General features: G+C 47.9%; 1 protein-coding gene across 3 annotated transcripts in view; it reads right to left on the minus strand.

Annotated features, from left to right (window-relative positions):
- The window catches only part of LOC146810314 (ATP-binding cassette sub-family A member 10-like), a 1,546,030-nt gene that overhangs the window by 1,295,704 nt on the left and 223,751 nt on the right, over positions 1 to 26,575 (minus strand). For all 3 annotated transcript variants that reach the window (XM_085617307.1, XM_085617308.1, XM_085617306.1), the window contains exon 7: positions 24,829 to 24,967. In XM_085617307.1, coding sequence (XP_085473433.1) covers positions 24,829 to 24,967 — 139 coding nt within the window. The remainder of the gene's footprint in view (positions 1 to 24,828; positions 24,968 to 26,575) is intronic.

Below are 26,575 nucleotides of genomic sequence, written 5' to 3' on the forward strand. Positions count from 1 at the left end.
AGCAGCATGATGAGAAGTCTGAACAATTTTGTTGTTCATGAACATTTTGTATGTAGACTTTTCATAGGCTTAGGTAATGTTAAATCCACCTACTTTCAAAACCACATCATCTCACTTTGGTCCCATCCACACGCTGTGAACAAATTAATCTCCCATGACACACATATCACTCAATTCTCATGGTCAGCCAATGATTTTGCATCATACTTTTCCATCACCATTACTATTACTACAATATCCAACCACCTTTCTTTTAGTGAGTGTCCCCCAAAGAACAGTTGTAGGCTCATTGTTTTAATACCACCTGCTTTGTGGCATCTGTTCTTTTGGTTTTTCCTATCATCCTCCTCCCTCATCCTCATTCAGACAACACTCAAATCTCCTTCCCATTCTTTTCCACCATTCTACCTCTTCATTTGCACCCATCGTTACACCTTATACAATCCACTTTTCCCTGCCATTTTAATGTTGTCATTTGATTAGAAATTTTAGAGTGGCATTCAACCATTCTATCCAAATGAGATTGCTTCCTACTGCAATCACCATTGCTCTACAATATGTGATATTAAACGGAAAAGAAATGTCCTTCCCCCACAGGTAAGTTGTTAATGGAAACTGGTATGCTTTTAAAGAACAAGTTTAGAAATTTTGAAAAACTTCAGTGAGAACAGGACCACTGTCTACTGCTGCCACCTTGATTTCCAAAGGGGAAATAGCTCAAAGAGGATCCATTTGCATTTGTTAAACAGTTAGCACTTTGACTTGAGAGATGGTAACTTTTTAAAGTAAGGCAACCTGAATTATGGAACAAATGATTTATACATGAGGGTATATGTTATAATTTGGAAGGGACACCCTTAACATGCCCGTTCCAAATTGTAAATTTTAATCCATTTCTAAACCCATTTAGTAATGCAGAAAACGTTTCACTATTGGTAATGTGTAGTTTATGTGAACGATAAAACCTGCCTATCATGCAATGGAATGTAATTATCCTTTTGCACTAATTTTCTAATGAAACTGTTACTGCTTCATACTTAAAGCAAAAAAATACATATGCAACAACACATCCTTCCCAAATAAAGGCACCAGCTATACTTTTTAAGCAAAATGTTTTCTCCGGAAGCGTAAGGGACATTTAATAATTCATTCTGACTTGTCCCTAAATAGGGAAGCCCCTCCAATACAATCAAACAACAGCATTTTCTCCGGTGAATTAGCTTTCCTTATGGTGGACAGGCTCTACTGAGGCAGGAAATGCTAGAGTATGACCACCAAGACAGCGGATATATCTCGTGTAACTGTCAATTTCTTGACCACCTGGAAACCTAGGGGCAGATTTATTAAAACGTTACGCAACACAGTGCAGCATGGCAAGATGCTACACTGTGTTGCATGAATGGAAGAGACCTGAATGTGCCATATCTACTGAGATATGGTGCTCTCTCCCTGTGCAGGCACTCTTGAGGCTGACCTCCTTCCTGAACAAAAACAATCCAAAGAGGCATTTTCCTCTTTCTATGTGTGAAACAGAATGCATAATGCACAGAAAGAGGAAATAACAAGGAGAAAAAAAACTATGTTCTCCTTGTTATGCCTTTCTGTGGTAGCAGTACCAATTTCACGCAATTGAGATTTACAAACCTCACATGGAATTGCGTGATATCCATGGATGGATTCAAGGGAACGCCAAGGCTCCACCTATGGAATGCCTACCACTTAGAAATGTGATGCATATCAGCACAATATGCTGTGTTGAGTTCCATTTTTTTCTACAAAGCCATGCAAGGCCACGCAAATCAGGCCTTGTATGGCTTTGTAGAATAAGCCTTTGCATTGCCCTGAGTCCCCTTGCATGACGTAAGGGCGACACAAAGACTTACTAAATCTAGGCCCTAGTGTACTCATAATACCAGGCTTAGTTTAATCTTTCCCCTGCAACGAGCAAGACTTCCTATTCCTATATTACGAAAGGCTGTCTTAGTCATGAATGGATTTATCAGTCTGCAAAGGATACATTTTTTTAAATTGTAAAATGTCTTTTATATAAGGATTGATAAAAAGTGAAATGCCAGATGGGGATGAACCAGAGTTGAAACTGAGGGTTGTAAAGATTGGTTTGCCTTGTGTTTCCTTGTGTGACTTGATTAGGCAATGATGCAGAGAAGTGTCTGCTCACAGAACAATTTATGCTTCGTGCTCCATCTAGCCCAGACCACGTCTGCACCAGAATGGGACCAGGGGCCAGGACCCCTGGTCAGATGCTGGTCTATTCAATGGAGGATCTGGGGGAGCTGAGACGAAAGGGCACCACACTGTTGCTGCCTTTAGAAGTGAGAGTGAGGATAAGGACAGATGGCTTATTAATTAGTGGAGGAGAGGTAGAGACACAACAGGACCAGGGCTCGAGGGCAGAGGATGTGGGGCCTGGTAAACAAAACTTGACAAGGATGCATGTAGGCCCAGGGAAAGAGTTAAGCGCTATGGTGCTGAATACAAATTCCCTTCAGAAACACAACCTGGAAATCTTCTCGTTAATGCAAGAGGAAGGACCAGATGTGTTAGCCGTAACTGAAACCTAGTTGGAGGCCACAGAACCCGATATAGTCACTGCTTTGCCCCTGGATTATCATATCCTGGCACGACCTGCCAGCAGGGCAGGAAGAGAAGAGAGGAAGAGGGGGGGCAGTGATCAGCCAGAAGCACCTTGCTTCAGATGCTTCAGTAGAAGAAGGTTTGGAAGGGGCGAAGGTCCTGAAGGTGAAACTAGTACTAAAGACCACTTGTGCGGAGACGGTGGTAGTCTATTGCCCACCTCGGACAACCCTCCTTTCAATTATATGTTTATTAAATTAAATTAGGTACCAGCAGATAGTAGTGGTGGAGGACTTTAACTTCTGGTGGGATCGGGTACCAAGAGACCCCAAGCAAGTGGGTTCAGTGAAGGGATGGCCATGCTAGGGCTACAACAACTAGTTGGGTCTGAGACCCATGATTAGGGCCATATGCTTGATTTAATATGGTACACTCATCCGCCAATTAGTATAACAGAGATTGAACCTTGTAGCTGGTCAGATCATTATCAGATCAAGTTTATAATCCCTCTGTCCAGTCAGCCGGTGCACCAGCCACTGGAGTGGCGCAAGTACATGACTGGACAAAAATAGATCAAACCCATTTGGGGGAGGCATTAAAGGATGCAATGCATCCATTGAGCAACAATTAGGATGTCGATCAGCAGAGCAAGAGGTTTCTAGGTGGGATGCAGGAGGCCATAGACAATGGTGGCTCTCGCTCAGAGGGAAAGAGTGAGGAACAAAATCAAGTGGGCCCCCTGGTGTACTCCAGCACTACGGGAAGGGAAGCAAAAGCTGTGCCAATACGAAAGGAAATGGTGGAAGCTGTGCTGGGCATATATAAAGGAGTGAACACAGCGCCTAAAGCAGAGTTTTATGAGTTAAGGATTAAAGAAGCAAGTGATACTCAAAGGTAGACTTTTAAAGTGTTGAGGGAGTTGAGCCAAATCAAAGAACAGAAGGCAGTCCAAGATCCAGAGGACTGTAATAAGATGCACGACTTCTTCCTAAAGAAAATTAGTCAGATTCTAACTGAAGTAAGAAACACCGACTTTGTCCATGTCCACTGATAGTGAATGAGGTGCCTGGCTTCCAGGGTGAGAAGCTTTCAGTGTTCCCACCATTGGACCGCGAGGCCTTAGCACGGGCAATGGCAGCAGTTAAATCTGGCTTGCCGGAAGATCCTTGCCCTCCCAAGGTGTTCCAAATGGCCTTTCCCATAGTCGGGGGTGAGATGCTTTCCCTTCTAAAATCATCCCTTGTGGTAAGGAAAGTACCACTCAGTTTTAAGAAAGCCATGATAATCCCATTACAGAAGAAGACAGAGGCAGACCCTACCACCTAGTATCTAGCTAACCTTTTCCAGCTATGATTGTAGAAAAAACATGTATACAGAATCCTTGCAGAATTTATGGAGGAGCACCAACTGCTCCATACTCGCCAGACAGGTTTAAGGGCCCATTACAGTACGGAACTGGTGATACATTCGGTAATGGATGAGCTCAGGCTGGCGGCAGATAGGAACAAGCCCTTCTTGCTGATCCTGTTGGATCTTACAGCCTCTTTCAACACTGTTGTCCATCAAGTGTTGATGGATCAATTATGGGTGCGGTGGTTCACAGGTTCCGCCTTTTGGCAGCTCTCCTCCTCCCTGAAGGATCTGTCACAGAAGGTACAGCAGGGTGGCTATGTATCTTGAGAAAGAGTACTACTGTGTGGGGTTCCCCAGGGATCTGCTCTGTCCCCACTTTTACCTAATATCTATTTCAGCCTTTGGTGGTGGCACTAGCACAGCTGGACCACCAACTGAATAATTATGCAGATGACACCCAGCTGATCCTGAGAATTGATAACTATAAGCAAGCGCAGTTGAATTGCGCAGAACATCCTTAGGTTTACGATGAATTTGATGATGGCTAACTTGCTCAAAGTGAACCCAGATAAGACAGAGGTCCTGGCAATCAACACCAAAGGTTATCATTGGATAGATGTTTTTTGGCCCCAGGAGTTAGGTGCTACCCCGTCATCTGTGTCCGTTATGAAGAGTCTAGGTATTAAGTTGGATGTGAAGTTGGCAATGACCAGGCAGGTGACGACAGTCGTGGGAAGCTGCATGGGTCTACTTAGGCAACTTCGGAAACTGGTGCCTCTTCTATCTTTCTCAACAATGCGAATAGTGGAGGAGGAGCCTAGCGCGCAACCAAGATGGCCGCGTAGGTGCGAGGCTCCCAAGGACCTCTACGACCTCCTACATCTATCCTGTCTTCATCCTGATTTGTTTGAGGGGACTTTGTTTGTGAACCTGAGCCGAGGTGGTGCCCGTTTTCCGTTTTCGAATCGGACCCCGGGTGCCGTGATGGGCATCGCTTGAAGTTTGCGGCCTGCTTCTCCTCTGACCCCGGACTTGAGTTGAGGGGCGATCCAGTGGTGAAGTGAATAACAACGACGGGACGAGCCTGGCGGGGCGCGCACCCCACACTTTCACTTTCGCTTTCGAGCCCTCTCGCCATCATCGCAAGTGGGATCTCGGCTCTTTCGCGGAGTGTGGTGGTTGGCTCACTGGGGGACCCTGCCTACTCTGCGGGGACCCGTTCCGCCTTCCTGAGGCGACCTCTGGGGTCTTCGGCCTCGATTGTTCGCCCTCCGCCGCTGGACTCGTGGGTGCACGGATTACAGGGCGATGGCGACGAGGCAGGATGGAGAGAGGCTGAAGGCCAAATCGGCCCGGCGCGGTGCCTCTACCCAGGCCAACGTTATGGATCGCTACACCCTGCCGAAAGGTTCTCCCGGCGGGTCGCATAAGTCTCCGGAGCGGCCTGCGGATGCCCCGGATTTGCCAACGGACCTGACCTTGCAGGATATCATGGGCGCCATAGCGGAGATGAAGACCTCGGTGGGTCAACAGTTTGACACCCTGGCGCACAAAATTGACGCGGTTCTCATCGATGTCAACCTTGTTAGGGCTGATCTTTCCCAGACAAATGGTAGGGTTGACTCTTTGGCCCTCACCGCGTCGGGCCTCACGACTGAGGTGGCTGCCCTCCAAACGGAGGTACGTCGGCTCCGGCAGGCCAGTGCTCTCACGGATCGGCGACTGGAGGATTCCGAGAGTAGGGCCCGGAGGAACAACGTCCGCATTATCGGAGTGCCTGACGGATTGGAGGATTCGGCTGCGGATCTCTTTGTGGAGGAATTGATTTCCAATCGTCTGATGCCTCGGGGATTGAGCAAATTCTTCGCGGTGGAGAGGGCCCATAGAGTTCCTGGTGGCAAGCCGAAGGTCGGAGCTCCCCCGCGGCCTCTTATTGCACGTATCTTCAATTTTCGGGACAGAGATGCGATTCTACAAGCTTCTAGAGTGCAGGGGCCGCTCAAGCTAGAGAACGTTGAGGTGAACTTCTATCCTGACTTCACGCAAGCGGTCCAGAAGCAGAGGCTGGGTTTCATGGGCGTCAAACGGCGGCTCCGAGACATGAACTTGAAGTATGCCATGCTTTTCCCGGCCAGGCTGCGGGTGGAATCCGAGGGTCGTTCTCATTTCTTTGACCATCCGGAGGCGGCGGGGGATTGGTTGGACACTTTGCCTAGGGGACATGATCGAGAGGGGCTGAGGGCCGCGAGTAGAGAGTGCCCACCGGACCGGGCCTAATGTATTGACACTGGGGCTACTTCCTGATGATGTCACTTCTTTGTTGGGCTCAGGGTTCCTTGACTATCGTGTTTTGTTCTCCCTCGCTTGGAGGTTGTGGTGTGTCTTGAGGGGGTTCTCTTTCCTCCTCCAGGGGGTCTTTTTGTAGTTTAGTTCATGCAAGGGCGACAGGCACACTGCAAGTTGGGGGGGCTGTTTGGGCTCATGCAGGGGTGCAGGGTGGGGGGAGTTTTGTTTGGAATGTTGGGTTGGGGTTGGGTATTGTTTGTTTGTACCACAAGGCAGGATTATTGTTGTTTCATACTTAACGTGCTCTCTGGGAGGGTGGTGATTGGAGCTGGTTGTGATGGGGGGTAGGGGACTGAGACTTCTTTCCTGGAATGTTAACGGACTGGGGGACAGGATAAAACGGGGGGTGGTCCTGCAGTGTTTAAAACGGATCTCACCCGATATCGTGTTTCTGCAGGAAACACACCTCATTGGTAATTCCTTCCGTGCTATGAATAGGCGGGGCTATCGCCTTCTGGCTCATTCGGGCTTCACCTCTGGTTCGAGGGGTGTGGGCATAATGGTTAAAACCTCGCTCCCGCTGGAGGTTGACGAGGTGATCCATGATGACAGGGGGCGCTACACTGCACTGGTGGGCAGATGGGAGGGTAAAGGGATTGTTTTGGTTTCTATTTATGTCCCGCCGGGTTTGCAGATGACTACTTTTGCCGACTTGGGGCGCCTTCTTCTCGGGCTGCCAGAGGGGATTCTAGTGGTTGGAGGGGACTTTAATGCTGTGGTTTCCGGAGCCGAGGAAAGATACCCCCCCAGGGGACCTCCCCCGGGCCCAAACTTGGTTGTCTGGTCTCTTGGACACCCTGGGATTGGTGGATTGTTGGCGGCTAAAACACCCTGCACAGACACAGTACACTTTCCACTCCGGGGCCCATGGTAGTCTTTCAAGACTTGATTATGTTCTTATGCCAGCGGCCCAGGCGGGGAGGATCGGGGAGGTGCGACATCTTGCCCGGGGCATTTCAGACCACTCCCCGCTTCTGTTACACTTCGATATTGTCCTGGGGTGGAGGGGAGGGTGGTCCCGATTAACTCCTGGTACCTGCGTAATCCCACAATTCGTGCAGACTTGATTAAATCCCTTGAGCAATATTTTGAAGATAATGTGGGATCGGTCTCGTCTGCTGTTTCTCTTTGGGAGGCGTTCAAAACGGTACTCCGGGGGGAAGCCCTGTCCCTCATTTCCCATTCCAAGAGGCGCGAGCGGGAGGAGGTGACTCGTATTGAGTCTGAAATTACTGAGTTGGAGGGTGACCTGGATCGTGGTGTCACGGAAGACAAATTGCATGCTCTCAGACTCAAACAAGCAGACTACAAGGCCCTGGTCTCTGAAGCGGCCAAGGGCATGAGTAGGGAGCAACAGGGGCGACTGTATGATATGGGTGATAAGGCTGGAAAACTGATTGCGTGGCTGGATAAAAAGGAGAGAGCGAGTCGAGTTGTGCCGCTGGTTGAGAGAGTGGATGGTGTGCGTGTTACTGATCCCGAGGAAATTGTTGATTGCTTTGCAGAGTATTTCCGCGGGGTGTACTCCCCGGTCTCTTCTCGCCCGGAAGAGGATTCCCGCGTCCTGCTTAAAGATATTGGGTTGCCTTCCCTTTCGGAGGAGGATAAATTGTTGATGGACGCGACCCCGACGTCTGAGGAGATCGCCCTGGCCATACGCTCAGTCGCTTCTGGCAAGGCCATGGGTCCTAATGGCCTTCCCATTGAATTGTACAAGTTGCGGCCGGATACATTAGCGCCGCATCTTCGTGATATGTTTCTCGCGGCTCGGGCGGCGGGTTCTCTCCCGCTGGACCAGCGTCTGGCCACCATCGTGGTTATTCATAAGGAGGGGAGGCCGCGGGATCGAGTCACGTCCTACAGGCCCATTTCGCTTTTGAATGCGGAACCGAAAATCCTTGCTAAGGTGCTGGCTAATCGACTGGTTGGCGTGGTGTGCGATCTGATCCATCAGGATCAGTCCGGTTTTATTCCTCATCGCAACACCGCGCTTAACCTGCGGCGTCTGCATGGGGTGCTCGCGAGGGTTCCGTTCATACGTGAGCCAGCCATTTTGGCGTCCCTGGACGCCACAATGGCGTTTGATACGCTTGAGTGGCCATATATTTGGGCGACGCTGGAGAAGTTTGGGTTTGGCCCGGGATTCATCGGTTGGGTGAAATTGCTGTATTCTAGACCGCTGGCGCAGGTGGTGGTGAATGGTAGAGTGTCGGCTCCCTTTGAATTGGGCAGGGGCACGCGCCAGGGTTGTCCGCTGTCGCCTCTCCTCTTTGCGCTCGCTTTGGAGCCCCTGGCGGAGTGGCTGCGGTGGCACCCTTCGATTCGTGGTCTCCGATGGACCCCAGAGTATGAGGACCGAGTCTCTCTCTATGCGGACGATATTCTTTTGTATCTCGCTTCCCCGCGTGAATCGTCGATTGTGTTGGTGGATGTATTGTCCTCCTTTGGCCGTAACTCCGGCCTAGTCATCAACTGGGCTAAGTCCTGTGTTTATGTTCTTTTCGGAGAGGCTCCTATCCTCCCGCGGGGTTGCCCTATCCAGGTCGCTCACCAGGGATTCAAGTATCTGGGAATTTTTATTACCCTGGATTCGGCGGCCCGATACACACAGAATTTACTCCCCCCTCTCCAACGTTTGAAGGCAGATGTGGCGCGTTGGCGGCGTTTGCCGCTCTCGCCGCTTGGCCGGGCGGCGCTGTTTAAGATGATGTCGTTGCCGCGGTTTCTCTACGCCCTACAAAACACAATGGATGTCGTGCCGGCTAGCTATTTTGGGGAGGTGGAGGGTCTGCAGCGCCAACTGTTCTGGGATGGTAGGCCGCGGATCGCCCTCGCGAAGCTGACGCTCCCGTGGTACGACGGGGGGGTCGCCCTCCCCGATATCAAACGTTATTATTGGGCTTCCCAGCTGGCAGCGATAAATCACGGGCTTTATGGGCCTGCCCTTAATCCGGCTTTTGAGATGGACAAATTGTTGTTGCCGGGTGGCGACTACAATAGGGCGCTCTACTCCAGATCGCTCGACGCGCGTTTGACGGGTCCGACACGGGTCGCGGTGCGCGTGTGGCACGCGGCAAACTCGGCGATGGGGTGGAAGGATCGGTTGACCCGGGCGACGCCATTGTATGCTTCCGAGCGATTGGGTTGTTTGTGGACGACGAAAGGCTTTGAGAAGTGGGACACGATTGGCATTAGCAGGGTAGGGGATCTCTGGACGAAAGGGGGATTTAAAACGTTTGATGTGCTGAAAGCGGAGTACCAGTTGCATGATAGGGAGTACTTTCGGTATGCGCAGGTTCGTCATGCGTTGCTCTCCGTATTCCCGGAGGTCGCGTCCATCCCTGAGTGCTCCCCATTGGAAGATAGAGTACTAGATGGGTATGTGCCGGACAGCACTATTTCATTGATATATAAAAAGCTCGTCAATGATCGCTCGGGGCTGCTGGCCGCCCTTCGTGAGGCATGGGTCGCCGATGGATTGGAGCTGGATGACGAGAATTGGGTGTCTGCGGTGGCCTCCCCGAAAGAGGTAACCATTCCGGCCCGCCTTCGGTTCGTCCAGCTCAAGATACTCCACAGGGTGTATGTTACGGGTCCTGGCCTGATGCGCATGGGATATGCGGTGGATGGGATGTGTAAGCATGGGTGTGGTATGATTGGGACCTTCCTCCATGTTTTGTGGGAATGTCCGGAGGTGACTCGGTTCTGGCGTGGCGTGCATGCAGTATTGCAGGCGGTCACGCATGTTGCGTTGTTCCCCGAGGCGAGGAGGTGTTTGTTGAATGTTTGGGAGCCGACTGATTACACGGTGGCGCAAACGTGGTGGGTGACATTGGGATATATGGTGGCCAAGCGTGACATAGCACAATTGTGGGGCTCCCAGAGGTCACCCACGGTTTCGGTGTGGAAGGAAAATATGGATTGGTGTATGTTCCGAGAAAAGACTGTGTATGTGGCGAGAGGCAAGCCTGGGAAATGGGTAAAGGTGTGGGGCCCCTGGAACTCCTATCGTGGCGGGATTTGCGCCCCGCCCCTAACGCGTGACCCTGCTGAGGCCCTGTCTCCCTAGTCTGCGCATTCCCATGATTCTGTGTTATCGGGATAACTTTGTCTCTGCCCCCTGCCCTTCCCCCCCCCTCCTTCCATTGTAGTTTGGTAGGACCCTCCCGAGGGGAGCGCATAATGTCACCCGGACTTTTGCCGCCTTGTGGGTTTGTTTCTTGTTTTTGTTCATTTAAAATGAAACCGTCATTTGGGATGTCAAGGCCTATAGCCGCAACTGATATTTCGGATCCTTGGGACTTACACTGCTTGCTGCTTGTGTTTATACCTATATGTTTATGACCTTATTGTTTACTAGCGGCCGGCCCGGAGGTTGTAGGCCCATACCTGTATATCTATTGAAATTTGTAATAAAGGTTTCAAAAAAAAAAAAAAAAAAACAATGCGAATAGTGGTGGCAGCACTGACTGTATCTGGCTGGATTATGGCAATGGTTTATACATTGGACTCCCAGCTAAGCAGCTGGGTAAGCTCAAAGTAGTTATGAAGGACGCTGCAAGATTAATATATAATCTACCAAGACAGATGCATGCCTCGCCGTTGATGACACAATTGCTACAGCTTCCAGTAAAGCAGAGGGCCAGGCTCAAGGGCTTACGCATTGCACAGAAGACCCTGTATGGACCAGTGCCGTCTAAGGCGATTTGTACCGGGACACTGTCTTCGCTCCTCTGCGGAAACTTTGCTGACCTGCCCAGGTTGAAACAAATCGACCATGGACAGTCGGGCTTTCTCAGGTCCTGATACCTCAGCTGTGGAATGGACTCCCAGAAGTCTGCGAAGAGAATACCCTCTCCTTCTATTTCAAAAGAGATTGAAAACTTTTTTGTATAAACTTGCCTTTGGACATTATAGAGTCTGATTGAATGTCTCTGTCAAGGATTACCTGGTGCTAGATGGCTAACCCTTAGACAAGGGCTAAGAAACTGTTGGTAATTAGGCGCTATGTAAGTGGCACTAACGTAACATAAAATCTCTTTGCAGTGCCTGAGTAGCTCGTAGTCCCCACAGAATAAAGGTTTATTCCCATTTCTTTTTATCTGCCTGCCTGAATAATATTAACAAGGCAGGAATTCAACTGTGACACCTAGTGAAAAGTAATAAAATGCGGGAATGGAGGCCTTCATGGGGCAGCAAACCTCTATCCCATCATTCACATTCATTATGAATCTGCATTGTGATCCTGTAATTTGACGAACAGGCTCACAATGCCATAAACAGTGTCACACTGTAAATAGAACGTTATGGAATACCGCTGTCAGTACTTCCGGGTGCAAGTGGCCTGCACAAGCAGGGTTTGAGCAATCCAGTTTTGACTTTGTGAATGGCTACAGTCTGTCCTCTGCAGGCTCTAACCATTCCATGCTTTGTGACTGAGAAAAGGGTCACTCGACATCTGGTAATTCCCTTTCATATTGTAAAGAAGGAGGAATGCCCTTGGCCTCCACTGATTCCTAGTGACTCACAAGGCATCAAAATGCTTTAATTGTAACTCATAGTATCCATGACAATTTGAGATGCACTTCTGTGCAAAGTTAATGGCCATGAGAATATAAAGTATTTTGTGCCCCAGGTTTCTTTCACTGCAACAGTGACCGACATTTCACTCACTCAAGATTCCTAATTCGTCATTGGCAATTTCGCTTACCTACTCTAATTTCTCATTAATGGCAAGTATTATTGGAGCTTGATTACACAAGATAATTCAGGATGCTTAATTATTAAATAATAACGTTAAGTTTGTCCTACAATCAAGCAGCAAAGCAAAACGTATGACTTGATTAAGTCATTCTTCTATGAGACATTTAAACACCAGCAATGATATTGTCCAAGGGGAAAAAAGGAGAACCCACCCTTATAAGTGGCTAGAAATAAAGTATACTGAAAGAGCGCACAGTATTATCAGGCGGCACTACCATGCTTTTTCCAGGCCATTACCAGTGGTTATATTTGGAATGGAGAATTATGATCCAAAATCGAGTTTCCTACAACCATTTCCTAGCATTCACCAAATTCTGTCCCATTTCCCAGCCATAGCTGCCTAAGCAGGAAAATGCCAGTGGTAGAGGAAGTTACATCACACACTCATGGAGTCCGATTACTTCAAGGCTTAAACTCATACCACACCCTTAGCACCTCAACCGCGTCCTATTTGCTACAGGATGTTTGGGGGAAGGTAAGGAACACATTTATAACTGTTAATGGGAGTCCTAGAGCCCTGTTTTATTTCTATTCCTAACCTAGTCTTGATGACTCCAAGACTAGTGGTACTAGGGGGCATATGTATCAAACGATTTTGTATTAGTAAACGCTGTGATTCGCAAAAAAAACAGCGTTTGCGAATACAAAATCGCAAATCGCGATGTATCAGCCATTTTCGCATCGCATTATTAATAAATCGCTAATTTTGCGATTCCATAATTTTGCGTAAGCATTTAAGGAATCGCAAATTGCGATTCCTTAAATGCTATGTAACAAGCACCCAAGTTGTGCGATTTCACCTAAAGAAATCGCAAATTACCACCAACTTCAAGTTGTTGTTAATTTGCGATTTCTTTGAAAAATGCACATTTTGGAATTTTTCAAAGTGCCATGTGGCGCACATGCATGCCCTTATGGCATGTATGTTCGCCATATGCGCAAACGTGCTCATTTCAGGGGTGCATCAGGTTGTCATCATGACACTCTTGCACCTTTGAAATTATTCTCAATTTGCGATTAGCAAATTGCGAATCGCAATTGGAGAATGACTTCCCATTCATTCCTATGGGCCTTAAAGCAGCACCCTTCGCAATGTCAAAATGCGAAATGCGACCGCCAGGGTGGCGGTCGCATCCTAATTTGTGGTGCTGGACCGCCACATGTCTGGCGGCCGGCCCCAACACCGCGAGGATGGAGGGCGGACACAGGTCCGCCCGCCATCCTAATTTGCCCCTCAGGTCTCTAAAGTGCATTGGATAAAGTACAAGAGAAATTTAAAAAACAAGTACATTCTTTGTCATTGGATAATCTTTGATGCCCTTCATGTTCTGCATTCTGTCCATCAATAATTCTTTTTGCATTTGTCACCCCGAGTGGGACGGGTATGCTCAGACGTGAGTCCCGTGCTCTCCATGCCACTGGAATCAAGCTATCCTGGCTGAAGAGGGGTGAAACCCCGAAACCGGTCCTAGGATGCTTGTTTCCAGTCCAGGGAGGACCTGGCCTGGCAGTTCGCGCTGGACTGTTCCCATAGGGCACAGGGTCAAGACTGATTTGCATATGGCTGGGTCCAAACTGAAATGGCATGGTGAGCAAAAAAACGATGGATATGGGCCCAGATCTCTGTACGGGGGTGAATGTATGACATTGTTCTGCATTCTGTCCATCAATAATTGTTTTTGCATTTGTCACCCCGAGTGGGACGGGTATGCTCAGACATGAGTCCCGTGCTTTCCATGCCACTGGAATCAAGCTATCCTGGCTGAAGAGGGGTGAAACCCCGAAACCGGTCCTAGGATGCTTGTTTCCAGTCCAGGGAGGACATGGCCTGGCAGTTCGGACTGGACTGTTCCTATAGGGCACAGGGTCAAGACTGATTTGCATATGGCTGGGTCCAAACTGAAATGGCATGGTGAGCAAAAAAACGATGGATTTGTGCCCAGATCTCTGTACTGGGATGAATGTATCACATTGTTCTGCATTCTGTCCATCAATAATTCTTTTTGCATTTGTCACCCTGAGTGGGACGGGTATGCTCAGAAGTGAGTCCCGTGCTCTCCATGCCACTGGAATCAAGCTATCCTGGCTGAAGAGGGGTGAAACCCCGAAACCGGTCCTAGGATGCTTGTTTCCAGTCCAGGGAGGACCAGGCCTGGCAGTTCGGGCTGGACTGTTCCCATAGGGCACACGGTCAAGACTGATTTGCATATGCATGGGTCCAAACTGAAATGGCATGGTGAGCAAAAAACGATGGATTTGGGACCAGATCCCTGTACTGGGGTGAATGTATGACATTGTTCTGCATTCTGTCCATCAATAATTCTTTTTGCATTTGTCACCCCGAGTGGGACGGGTATGCTCAGACGTGAGTCCCGTGCTCTCCATGCCACTGGAATCAAGCTATCCTGGATGAAGAGGGGTGAAACCCCGAAACCGGTCCTAGGATGCTTGTTTCCAGTCCAGGGAGGACCTGGCCTGGAAGTTCGGACGGGACTGTTCCAATAGGGCACAGGGTCAAGACTGATTTGCATATGCCTGGGTCCAAACTGAAATGGCATGGTGAGCAAAAAAACGATGGATTTGGGCCCAGATCTCTGTACTGGGGTGAATGTATGACATTGTTCTGCATTCTGTCCATCAATAATTCTTTTTGCATTTGTCACCCCGATTGGGACGGGTATCCTCAGACGTGAGTCCCGTGCTCTCCATGCCACTGGAATCAAGCTATCCTGGCTGAAGAGGGGTGAAACCCCGAAACCGGTCCTAGGATGCTTGTTTCCAGTCCAGGGAGGACCTGGCCTGGCAGTTCGGGCTGGATGTTCCCATAGGGCACAGGGTCAAGACTGATTTGCATATGGCTGGGTCCAAACTGAAATGGCATGGTGAGCAAAAAAACGATGGATTTGGGCCCAGATCTCTGTACTGGGGTGAATGTATGACATTGTTCTTCATTCTGTCCATCAATAATTCTTTTTGCATTTGTCACCCCGAGTGGGACGGGTATGCTCAGACGTGAGTCCCGTGCTCTCCATGCCACTGGAATCAAGCTATCCTGGCTGAAGAGGGGTGAAACCCCGAAACTGGTCCTAGGAGGCTTGTTTCCAGTCCAGGGAGGACCTGGTCTGGCAGTTCGGGCTGGACTGTTCCCATAGGGCACAGGGTCAAGACTGATTTGCATATGGCTGGGTCCAAACTGAAATGGCATGGTGAGCAAAAAAACGATGGATTTGGGCCCAGATCTCTGTACTGGGGTGAATGTATGACATTGTTCTGCATTCTGTCCATCAATAATTCTTTTTGCATTTGTCACCCCGAGTGGGACGGGTATGCTCAGACGTGAGTCCCGTGCTCTCCATGCCACTGGAATCCAGCTATCCTGGCTGAAGAGGTGTGAAACCCCGAAACCGATCCTGGGATGCTTGCTTCCAGTCCAGGGAGGACCTGGCCTGGCAGTTCGGGCTGGACTGTTCCCATAGGGCACAGTGTCAAGACTGATTTGCATATGGCTGGGTCCAAACTGAAATGGCATGGTGAGCAAAAAAACGATGGATTTGGGCCCAGATCCCTGTACTGGGGTGAATGGATGACATTGTTCTGCATTCTGTCCATCAATAATTCTTTTTGCATTTGTCACCCCGAGTGGGACGGGTATGCTCAGACATGAGTCCCGTGCTCTCCATGCCACTGGAATCAAGCTATCCTGGCTGAAGAGGGGTGAAACCCCGAAAACGGTCCTAGGATGCTTGTTTTCAGTCCAGGAAGGACCTGGCCTGGAAGTTCGGACTGGACTGTTCCCATAGGGCACTGGGTCAAGACTGATTTGCATATGCCTGGGTCCAAACTGAAATGGCATGGTGAGCAAAAAAACGATGGATTTGGGCCCAGATCTCTGTACTGGGATGAATGTACGACATTGTTCTGCATTCTGTCCATCAATAATTATTTTTGCATTTGTCACCCAGAGTGGGACGGGTATGCTCAGAAGTGAGTCCCGTGCTCTCCATGCCACTGGAATCAAGCTATCCTGGCTGAAGAGGGGTGAAATCCCGAAACCGGTCCTAGGATGCTTGTTTCCAGTCCAGGGAGGACTTGGCCTGGCAGTTCGGGCTGGACTGTTCCCATAGGGCACAGGGTCAAGACTGATTTGCATATGGCTGGGTCCAAACTGAAATGGCATGGTGAGCAAAAAAACGATTGATTTGGGCCCAGATCTCTGTACTGGGGTGAATGTATGACATTGTTCTGCATTCTGTCCATCAATAATTCTTTTTGCATTTGTCACCCCGAGTGGGACTGGTATGCTCAGACGTGAGTCCCGTGCTCTCCATGCCACTGGAATCAAGCTATCCTGGCTGAAGAGGGGTGAAACCCCGAAACCGGTCCTAGGATGCTTGTTTCCTGTCCAGGGAGGACTTGGCCTGGCAGTTCGGGCTGGACTGTTCCCATAGGGCACAGGGTCAAGACTGATTTGCATATGGCTGGGTCCAAACTGAAATGGCACGGTGAGCAAAAAAACGATGGATTTGGGCCCAGATCTCTGTACTGGGGTGAATGTATGACATTGTTCTGCATTCTGTCCATCAATAATTCTTTTTGCATTTGTCACCCCGAGTAGGACGGGTATGCTCAGACGTGAGTCCCGTGCTCTCCATGCCACTGGAATCAAGCTATCCTGGCTGAAGAGGGGTGAAATCCCGAAACCGGTCCTAAGATGCTTGTTTCCAGTCAAGGGAGGACTTGGCCTGGCAGTTCGGGCTGGACTGTTCCCATAGGGCACAGGGTCAAGACTGATTTGCATATGGCTGGGTCCAAACTGAAATGGCATGGTGAGCAAAAAAACGATGGATTTGGGCCCAGATCTCTGTACTGGGGTGAATGTATGACATTGTTCTGCATTCTGTCCATCAATAATTCTTTTTGCATTTGTCACCCCGAGTGGGACGGGTATGCTCAGACGTGAGTCCCGTGCTCTCCATGCCACTGGAATCAAGCTATCCTGGCTGAAGAGGGGTGAAACCCCGAAACTGGTCCTAGGAGGCTTGTTTCCAGTCCAGGGAGGACCTGGTCTGGCAGTTCGGGCTGGACTGTTCCCATAGGGCACAGGGTCAAGACTGATTTGCATATGGCTGGGTCCAAACTGAAATGGCATGGTGAGCAAAAAAACGATTGATTTGGGCCCAGATCTCTGTACTGGGGTGAATGTATGACATTGTTCTGCATTCTGTCCATCAATAATTCTTTTTGCATTTGTCACCCCGAGTGGGACTGGTATGCTCAGACGTGAGTCCCGTGCTCTCCATGCCACTGGAATCAAGCTATCCTGGCTGAAGAGGGGTGAAACCCCGAAACCGGTCCTAGGATGCTTGTTTCCAGTCCAGGGAGGACCTGGCCTGGAAGTTCGGACGGGACTGTTCCAATAGGGCACAGGGTCAAGACTGATTTGCATATGCCTGGGTCCAAACTGAAATGGCATGGTGAGCAAAAAAACGATGGATTTGGGCCCAGATCTCTGTACTGGGGTGAATGTATGACATTGTTCTGCATTCTGTCCATCAATAATTCTTTTTGCATTTGTCACCCCGATTGGGACGGGTATCCTCAGACGTGAGTCCCGTGCTCTCCATGCCACTGGAATCAAGCTATCCTGGCTGAAGAGGGGTGAAACCCCGAAACCGGTCCTAGGATGCTTGTTTCCAGTCCAGGGAGGACCTGGCCTGGCAGTTCGGGCTGGATGTTCCCATAGGGCACAGGGTCAAGACTGATTTGCATATGGCTGGGTCCAAACTGAAATGGCATGGTGAGCAAAAAAACGATGGATTTGGGCCCAGATCTCTGTACTGGGGTGAATGTATGACATTGTTCTTCATTCTGTCCATCAATATTTCTTTTTGCATTTGTCACCCCGAGTGGGACGGGTATGCTCAGACGTGAGTCCCGTGCTCTCCATGCCACTGGAATCAAGCTATCCTGGCTGAAGAGGGGTGAAACCCCGAAACTGGTCCTAGGAGGCTTGTTTCCAGTCCAGGGAGGACCTGGTCTGGCAGTTCGGGCTGGACTGTTCCCATAGGGCACAGGGTCAAGACTGATTTGCATATGGCTGGGTCCAAACTGAAATGGCATGGTGAGCAAAAAAACGATGGATTTGGGCCCAGATCTCTGTACTGGGGTGAATGTATGACATTGTTCTGCATTCTGTCCATCAATAATTCTTTTTGCATTTGTCACCCCGAGTGGGACGGGTATGCTCAGACGTGAGTCCCGTGCTCTCCATGCCACTGGAATCCAGCTATCCTGGCTGAAGAGGTGTGAAACCCCGAAACCGATCCTGGGATGCTTGCTTCCAGTCCAGGGAGGACCTGGCCTGGCAGTTCGGGCTGGACTGTTCCCATAGGGCACAGTGTCAAGACTGATTTGCATATGGCTGGGTCCAAACTGAAATGGCATGGTGAGCAAAAAAACGATGGATTTGGGCCCAGATCCCTGTACTGGGGTGAATGGATGACATTGTTCTGCATTCTGTCCATCAATAATTCTTTTTGCATTTGTCACCCCGAGTGGGACGGGTATGCTCAGACATGAGTCCCGTGCTCTCCATGCCACTGGAATCAAGCTATCCTGGCTGAAGAGGGGTGAAACCCCGAAAACGGTCCTAGGATGCTTGTTTTCAGTCCAGGAAGGACCTGGCCTGGAAGTTCGGACTGGACTGTTCCCATAGGGCACAGGGTCAAGACTGATTTGCATATGCCTGGGTCCAAACTGAAATGGCATGGTGAGCAAAAAAACGATGGATTTGGGCCCAGATCTCTGTACTGGGATGAATGTACGACATTGTTCTGCATTCTGTCCATCAATAATTATTTTTGCATTTGTCACCCAGAGTGGGACGGGTATGCTTAGAAGTGAGTCCCGTGCTCTCCATGCCACTGGAATCAAGCTATCCTGGCCCAAAAGGGGTGAAACCCCGAAACCGGTCCTAGGATGCTTGTTTCCAGTCCAGGGAGGACCTGTCCTGGCAGTTCGGGCTGGACTGTTTCCATAGGGCACAGGGTCAAGACTGATTTGCATATGGCTGGGTCCAAACTGAAATGGCATGGTGAGCAAAAAAACTATGGATTTGGCCCAGATCTCTGTACTGGGGTGAATGTATGACATTGTTCTGCATTCTGTACATCAGCAATTCTTTTTGCATTTGTCACCCCGAGTGGGACGGGTATGCTCAGACGTGAGTCCCGTGCTCTCCATGCCACTGGAATCAAGCTATCCTGGCTGAAGAGAGGTGAAACCCCGAAACCGGTCCTAGGATGCTTGTTTCCTGTCCAGGGAGGACTTGGCCTGGCAGTTCGGGCTGGACTGTTCCCATAGGGCACAGGGTCAAGACTGATTTGCATATGGCTGGGTCCAAACTGAAATGGCACGGTGAGCAAAAAAACGATGGATTTGGGCCCAGATCTCTGTACTGGGGTGAATGTATGACATTGTTCTGCATTCTGTCCATCAATAATTCTTTTTGCATTTGTCGCCCCGAGTGGGACGGGTATGCTCAGACATGAGTCCCGTGCTCTCCACGCCACTGGAATCAAGCTATCCTGGATGAAGAGGGGTGAAACCCCGAAACCGGTCCTAGGATGCTTGTTTCCAGTCCAGGGAGGACCTGGCCTGGCAGTTCGGGCTGGACTGTTCCCATAGGGCACAAGGTCAAGACTGATTTGCATATGGCTGGGTCCAAACTGAACTGGCATGTGAGCAAAAAAACGATGGATTTGGGCCCAGATCTCTGTACTGGGGTGAATGTATGACATGGTTCTGCATTCTGTCCATCAATAATTCTTTTTGCATTTGTCACCCCGAGTGGGACGGGTATGCTCAGACGTGAGTCCCGTGCTCTCCATGCCACTGGATACAAGCTATCCTGGCTGAAGAGGGGTGAAACCCCGAAACCGGTCCTAGGATGCTTGTTTCCAGTCCAGGGAGTACCTGGCCTGGCAGTTCGGGCTGGACTGTTCCCATAGGGCACAGGGTCAAGACTGATTTGCATATGGCTGGGTCCAAACTGAAAAGGAATGGTGAGCAAAAAAACGATGGATTTGGGCCCAGATCTATGTACTGGGGTGAATGTATGACATTGTTCTGCATTCTGTCCATCAATAATTCTTTTTGCATTTGTCACCCCGAGTGGGACAGGTATGCTCAGACGTGAGACCCGTGCTCTCCATGCCACTGGAATCAAGCTATCCTGGCTGAAGAGGGGTGAAACCCCGAAACCGGTCCTAGGATGCTTATTTCCAGTCCAGGGAGGACCTGTCCTGGCAGTTCGGGCTGGACTGTTCCCATAGGGCACAGGGTCAAGACTGATTTGCATAGGGCTGGGTCCAAACTGAAATGGCATGGTGAGCAAAAAAACGATGGATTTGTGCCAAGATCTCTGTACTGGGGTGAATGTATGACATTGTTCTGCATTCTGTCCATCAATAATTCTTTTTGCATTTGTCACCCCGAGTAGGACGGGTATGCTCAGACGTGAGTCCCGTGCTCTCCATGCCACTGGAATCAAGCTATCCTGGCTGAAGAGGGGTGAAACCCCGAAACCGGTCCTAGGATGCTTGTTTCCAGTCCAGGGAGGACCTGGCCTGGCAGTTCGGGCTGGACTGTTCCCATAGGGCACAGGGTCAAGACTGATTTGCAAATGGCTGGGTCCAAACTGAAAAGGCATGGTGAGCAAAAAAACGATGGATTTGGGCCCAGATCTATGTACTGGGGTGAATGTATGACATTGTTCTGCATTCTGACCATCAATAATTATTTTTGCATTTGTCACCCCGAGTGGGACGGGTATGCTCAGACGTGAGACCCGTGCTCTCCATGCCACTGGAATCAAGCTATCCTGGCTGAAGAGGGGTGAAACCCCGAAACCGGTCCAAGGATGCTTGTTTCCAGTCCAAGGAGGACCTGTCCTGGCAGTTCGGGCTGGACTGTTACCATAGGGCACAGGGTCAAGACTGATTTGCATATGGCTGGGTCCAAACTGAAATGGCACGGTGAGCAAAAAAACGATGGATTTGGGTCCAGATCTCTGTACTGGGGTGAATGTATGACATTGTTCTGCATTCTGTCCATCAATAATTCTTTTTGCATTTGGCGCCCCGAGTGGGACGGGTATGCTCAGACGTGAGTCCCGTGCTCTCCACGCCACTGGAATCAAGCTATCCTGGATGAAGAGGGGTGAAACCCCGAAACCGGTCCTAGGATGCTTGTTTCCAGTCCAGGGAGGACCTGGCCTGGCAGTTCGGGCTGGACTGTTCCCATAGGGCACAGGGTCAAGACTGATTTGCATATGGCTGGGTCCAAACTGAAATGGCATGGTGAGCAAAAAAACGATGGATTTGGGCCCAGAACTCTGTACTGGGGTGAATGTATGACATTGTTCTGCATTCTGTCCATCAATAATTCTTTTTGCATTTGTCACCCCGAGTGGAACGGGTATGCTCAGACGTGAGTCCCGTGCTCTCCATGCCACTGGAATCAAGCTATCCTGGCTGAAGAGGGGTGAAACCCCGAAACCGGTCCTAGGATGCTTGTTTCCAGTCCAGGGAGGACCTGTCCTGGCAGTTCAGGCTGGACTGTTCCCATAGGGCACAGGGTCAAGACTGATTTGCATAGGGCTGGGTCCAAACTGAAATGGCATGGTGAGCAAAAAAACGATGGATTTGGGCCCAGATCTCTGTACTGGGGTGAATGTATGACATTGTTCTGCATTCTGTCCATCAATAATTCTTTTTGCATTTGTCACCCCGAGTAGGACGGGTATGCTCAGACGTGAGTCCCGTGCTCTCCATGCCACTGGAATCAAGCTATCCTGGCTGAAGAGGGGTGAAATCCCGAAACCGGTCCTAGGATGCTTGTTTCCAGTCAAGGGAGGACTTGGCCTGGCAGTTCGGGCTGGACTGTTCCCATAGGGCACAGGGTCAAGACTGATTTGCATATGGCTGGGTCCAAACTGAAATGGCATGGTGAGCAAAAAAACGATGGATTTGGGCCCAGATCTCTGTACTGGGGTGAATGTATGACATTGTTCTGCATTCTGTCCATCAATAATTCTTTTTGCATTTGTCACCCCGAGTGGGACGGGTATGCTCAGACGTGAGTCCCGTGCTCTCCATGCCACTGGAATCAAGCTATCCTGGCTGAAGAGGGGTGAAACCCCGAAACTGGTCCTAGGAGGCTTGTTTCCAGTCCAGGGAGGACCTGGTCTGGCAGTTCGGGCTGGACTGTTCCCATAGGGCACAGGGTCAAGACTGATTTGCATATGGCTGGGTCCAAACTGAAAAGGCATGGTGAGCAAAAAAACGATGTATTTGGGCCCAGATCTCTGTACTGGGGTGAATGTATGACATTGTTCTGCATTCTGTCCATCAATAATTCTTTTTGCATTTGTCACCCCGAGTGGGACGGGTATGCTCAGACGTGAGTCCCGTGCTCTCCATGCCACTGGAATCAAGCTATCCTGGCTGAAGAGGGGTGAAATCCCGAAACCGGTCCTAGGATGCTTGTTTCCAGTCCAGGGAGGACTTGGCCTGGCAGTTCGGGCTGGACTGTTCCCATAGGGCACAGGGTCAAGACTGATTTGCATATGGCTGGGTCCAAACTGAAATGGCATGGTGAGCAAAAAAACGATTGATTTGGGCCCAGATCTCTGTACTGGGGTGAATGTATGACATTGTTCTGCATTCTGTCCATCAATAATTCTTTTTGCATTTGTCACCCCGAGTGGGACTGGTATGCTCAGACGTGAGTCCCGTGCTCTCCATGCCACTGGAATCAAGCTATCCTGGCTGAAGAGGGGTGAAACCCCGAAACCGGTCCTAGGATGCTTGTTTCCAGTCCAGGGAGGACCTGGCCTGGCAGTTCGGGCTGGACTGTTCACATAGGGCACAGGGTCAAGACTGATTTGCATATGGCTGGGTCCAAACTGAAATGGCATGGTGAGCAAAAAAACGATGGATTTGGGCCCAGATCTCTGTACTGGGGTGAATGTATGACATTGTTCTGCATTCTGTCCATCAATAATTCTTTTCGCCCTTCATTTAGAACGCAAAGGGGCGTATTCACAAATAGCAATTTCTAGTATGTTTCGTAGTCTTACAAAATGCTATTCACAAACCTCTGTGCGGACTTTACACCTCTGCCTCTCCTATCTTTTTTCTGTGCGGATCTCTCCACCCGAAGCGCACAGTCTTTGCACATGTAAGTATATGTTTTTGTAATAAAAATGAGAGGGACAGAGGCGAGTGGCTGGAAAATAGGGATTACTTCCTACTAAAGAGGAAGGGGAAAGGAAGGAGTATGGAGGCCTTAAAGGATAGTCGGGGAGTTCGGGGAGGGCTCTCCCAATTCAATAAAGAATAAATCGATTCCGATTCACAAACTGCACTTCTAAAGTTACTACAGCCAAATAGGGACCCAAAACTCTAGTAAAGAGCTCCAGCTCAGAGATGAAGTAATTCCAGCATCACAATGGCCAACCACTGGACATTGGACATTTTTTGTCATAAGTTCTACATCTAGAACACATTTATAATATACATTTTCTTTAATATTTAACAAAAAATATTATAACAGACGTTTTACAAGTTCAGTAAATATTTTTTACTTTTCCCCAAATTTTACCATAGGGAGACTAGGTAGTTGGAGGAGATCTCTCATTGGTAAATTATAGGAAAAAGTTATATTTACTTTACCATAGAGAGAGAGATCTCTGCAGTAGGGGAAGAGATCTCTACATGGAAAAGTGTAAGGAAAAGTTTCCTATACTTTACCATAGGAAGGTGTCCTCCTTGGTGGCCGAGATTTAAAGTGTAGCAAAATGTAAAAAGATTATTAAAGTTGAAAAAAAGTTTGTAAAATAGTAATCTAAATTACTGTTATATATTTAGTCGAAATATGGAACTAAAGACAAAATGCTACAGCATTAACTAACTTAAAAAAAGCTTTAATGTAAATATTTTAAATTATAAGGTTAACCCCTTCGATGCTGCGCAGATTCCGCCGCTGTGCTGACGGAATCTTGCGCGGGCGTGGTCATGACGGAATGGTTCCGTCATGAGCACAGCTCAACCGTGGGTCATGACGGAACCATTCCGTCATGAGCACCGAAGGGGTTAAAAGGTTCACAAGTTTAAATTAATAATAAATTCCCACCTAAAGTAAAAACATCACATTATTTTACTATACATTAATAGTCACTAAAAAGATTCATACAATTTGTTAAAAGTAATTTAATCATAGTTTAATAAAATGTATAGCAATATTTTTAAATGCAAAAAAGGTGTTAAAATATTTTATAATTAAATAAAAAAAGAATTTGCTTTATATATGTGTTTAACATTAAACAATATTTATTTATATTTCTTAATACATAATATTGTTTAATTTAAATTAACATCATTTCCTATGGGGTTTACATTTAAGCCCCTTCCTCCTATAGATTCTATTGTAGGGTGTGGCATTACATGGGTTTGTCCATGTGTGGCGCTAGACTTGCTACTGTTTTTTGTAGTAGTAACTTACATTTGTAAGTAATGCTCCTCTCCCTTTATCAGTGGTGGAGACATGTAATTAAAAAAATTTCAACAGTAGCAAAGTTACTAGTGTAAAAGTAAATTAATACATTACTCACAAGTGTAACTTTGATTTGAAAATACCTCTGTCAGAGTCTTAATTAGCATTATCCAGCACACATAAACAGACACACTGAGATTTCAAGATGAGACTTACAGAGGCAATACCGTAGAGGAAGAACAGGAGGAAGATCACAAGGTAACTCGAATCAAGTAGCAATGTTTTCGTTATAAGTACTGCCAATAGACTGGCCATAATAAATATAAATCCAGCATATAGTAGACCCCAGGACAGCCTAAAAAGAGAAAAAACACAAATGAATTACTATTGGTACAGTACAATGTAGATAGTCAGAACAAAATGATCAAATCACTGGTACGAATGTTTCAACAGTCTTCTTGCAAGTGGCAACACATCTTGTCTAAAGATCTATGCTTCATAAAATTAGCCCTCGCAGCTATCTATCATCTCAAATTCAAAAGCCATAACAACAGCTGCATTAAATAGTGGTTTTGTGTAGATATCTGCCTAATAGGTTCAGCTAGATATTACCATAAACAAATTATATTCGATTAATAATTATCAGATAAAAATGTTTTTATAATTGCTTCTTGTACATAAGGCTGAAGGAATACAATATCATGTAGACAGCTCCTTGGTACACTATATGGAATGCACTTAGTAGAGAATTCTCCAAGGAGGGCTATCCGAAGAGAGAGGGGCTGTAAGAGACAATTTTTTAATCAGACAATAGATGGTGACTTAGGTGTGTGGGAATGTATATTCGAAAAGTTTTGCTTGAGTAGTATATTGAATATAGCATATTAGAACGAGAATGGCATTAACAATAATAGGAAAAGATTATTGATAATAAAGGAAAACATGTAAGCCTAAATCAGATAATATTATTTTACAAGAAACCCACTCATATAAGTGACAATATTAATTTAAGGTTCATTGTATACCGGTTGATCTGTTGGGGTGGTGGATTATTGCAAGTCTTACAATGCAAAAACAATGCACAAATTAAAGAAACCTATGATAATTAACATATATAACCCCAATCAAAATGATACTTTACCCATCCAGGGAATGACTATTTAACTGCATAAATTACAGGCATCATACATTCTGAGTGGGACTTGAAATGCTGTAATAGTTCCAATTGATGAACCAATTATAATGAGGGGGAGTATAAACTTAGATTCAGACAAACTATTAGCAATGTAATTTTAGTTTCAGATTGAATCAATCTAGAGAAAACCTTATATTCAAAGATCACTGTTAATGTATTTTACTTTCATGAACATCAGCAGTTTTCAAGAATTTACTAATTTCTCGTGTCTAGAAGTCGACAAAATGCTTCTACTATGATTTAAATAGCTTCTCGAGGTATATTAGATCATACAATTAATAATATTACACTAAGAGCCTAGATTATACAATAGTTCCTCAATGCAATAAAATAATTAAATGGAAACCCCTGCTAGATGAGATGTATGGGCACAAGTCTGGGAAACATATCAGCTTGTTTATATGAACTATATTAAATCAGCAGACATTAACACCAAGGTGCCGATTCCGATCCTGTAAAACCCAGGTACAAATGGTCGTAAGGAGCGTTTTCTCCATCCGACTCGTACCCGGGAAAAACACCTTACAAACTCGCAAGTATGATTCGCACAGAAATACCATTTCCGTACGAGTCGTACAAAAGACCGACCGGCAAAAAAATTAATCTGGACGGCGCATATGCGACGTCCGGACGGAGTCAGGCAGCGTTTTACGGACCAGCAAGTACGATTCAAGCCTACGTCACTTCCCAAGTAGCATTTTTCACGGGAGCCAAAAACTGCCGGGAAATTGAGGACGACGCGAACAAGGAGCACCGGTACGTGACGGA

The sequence above is a fragment of the Triturus cristatus genome, chromosome 7 (assembly GCF_964204655.1).
Source record: "Triturus cristatus chromosome 7, aTriCri1.1, whole genome shotgun sequence".
Taxonomy (NCBI): domain Eukaryota; kingdom Metazoa; phylum Chordata; class Amphibia; order Caudata; family Salamandridae; genus Triturus; species Triturus cristatus.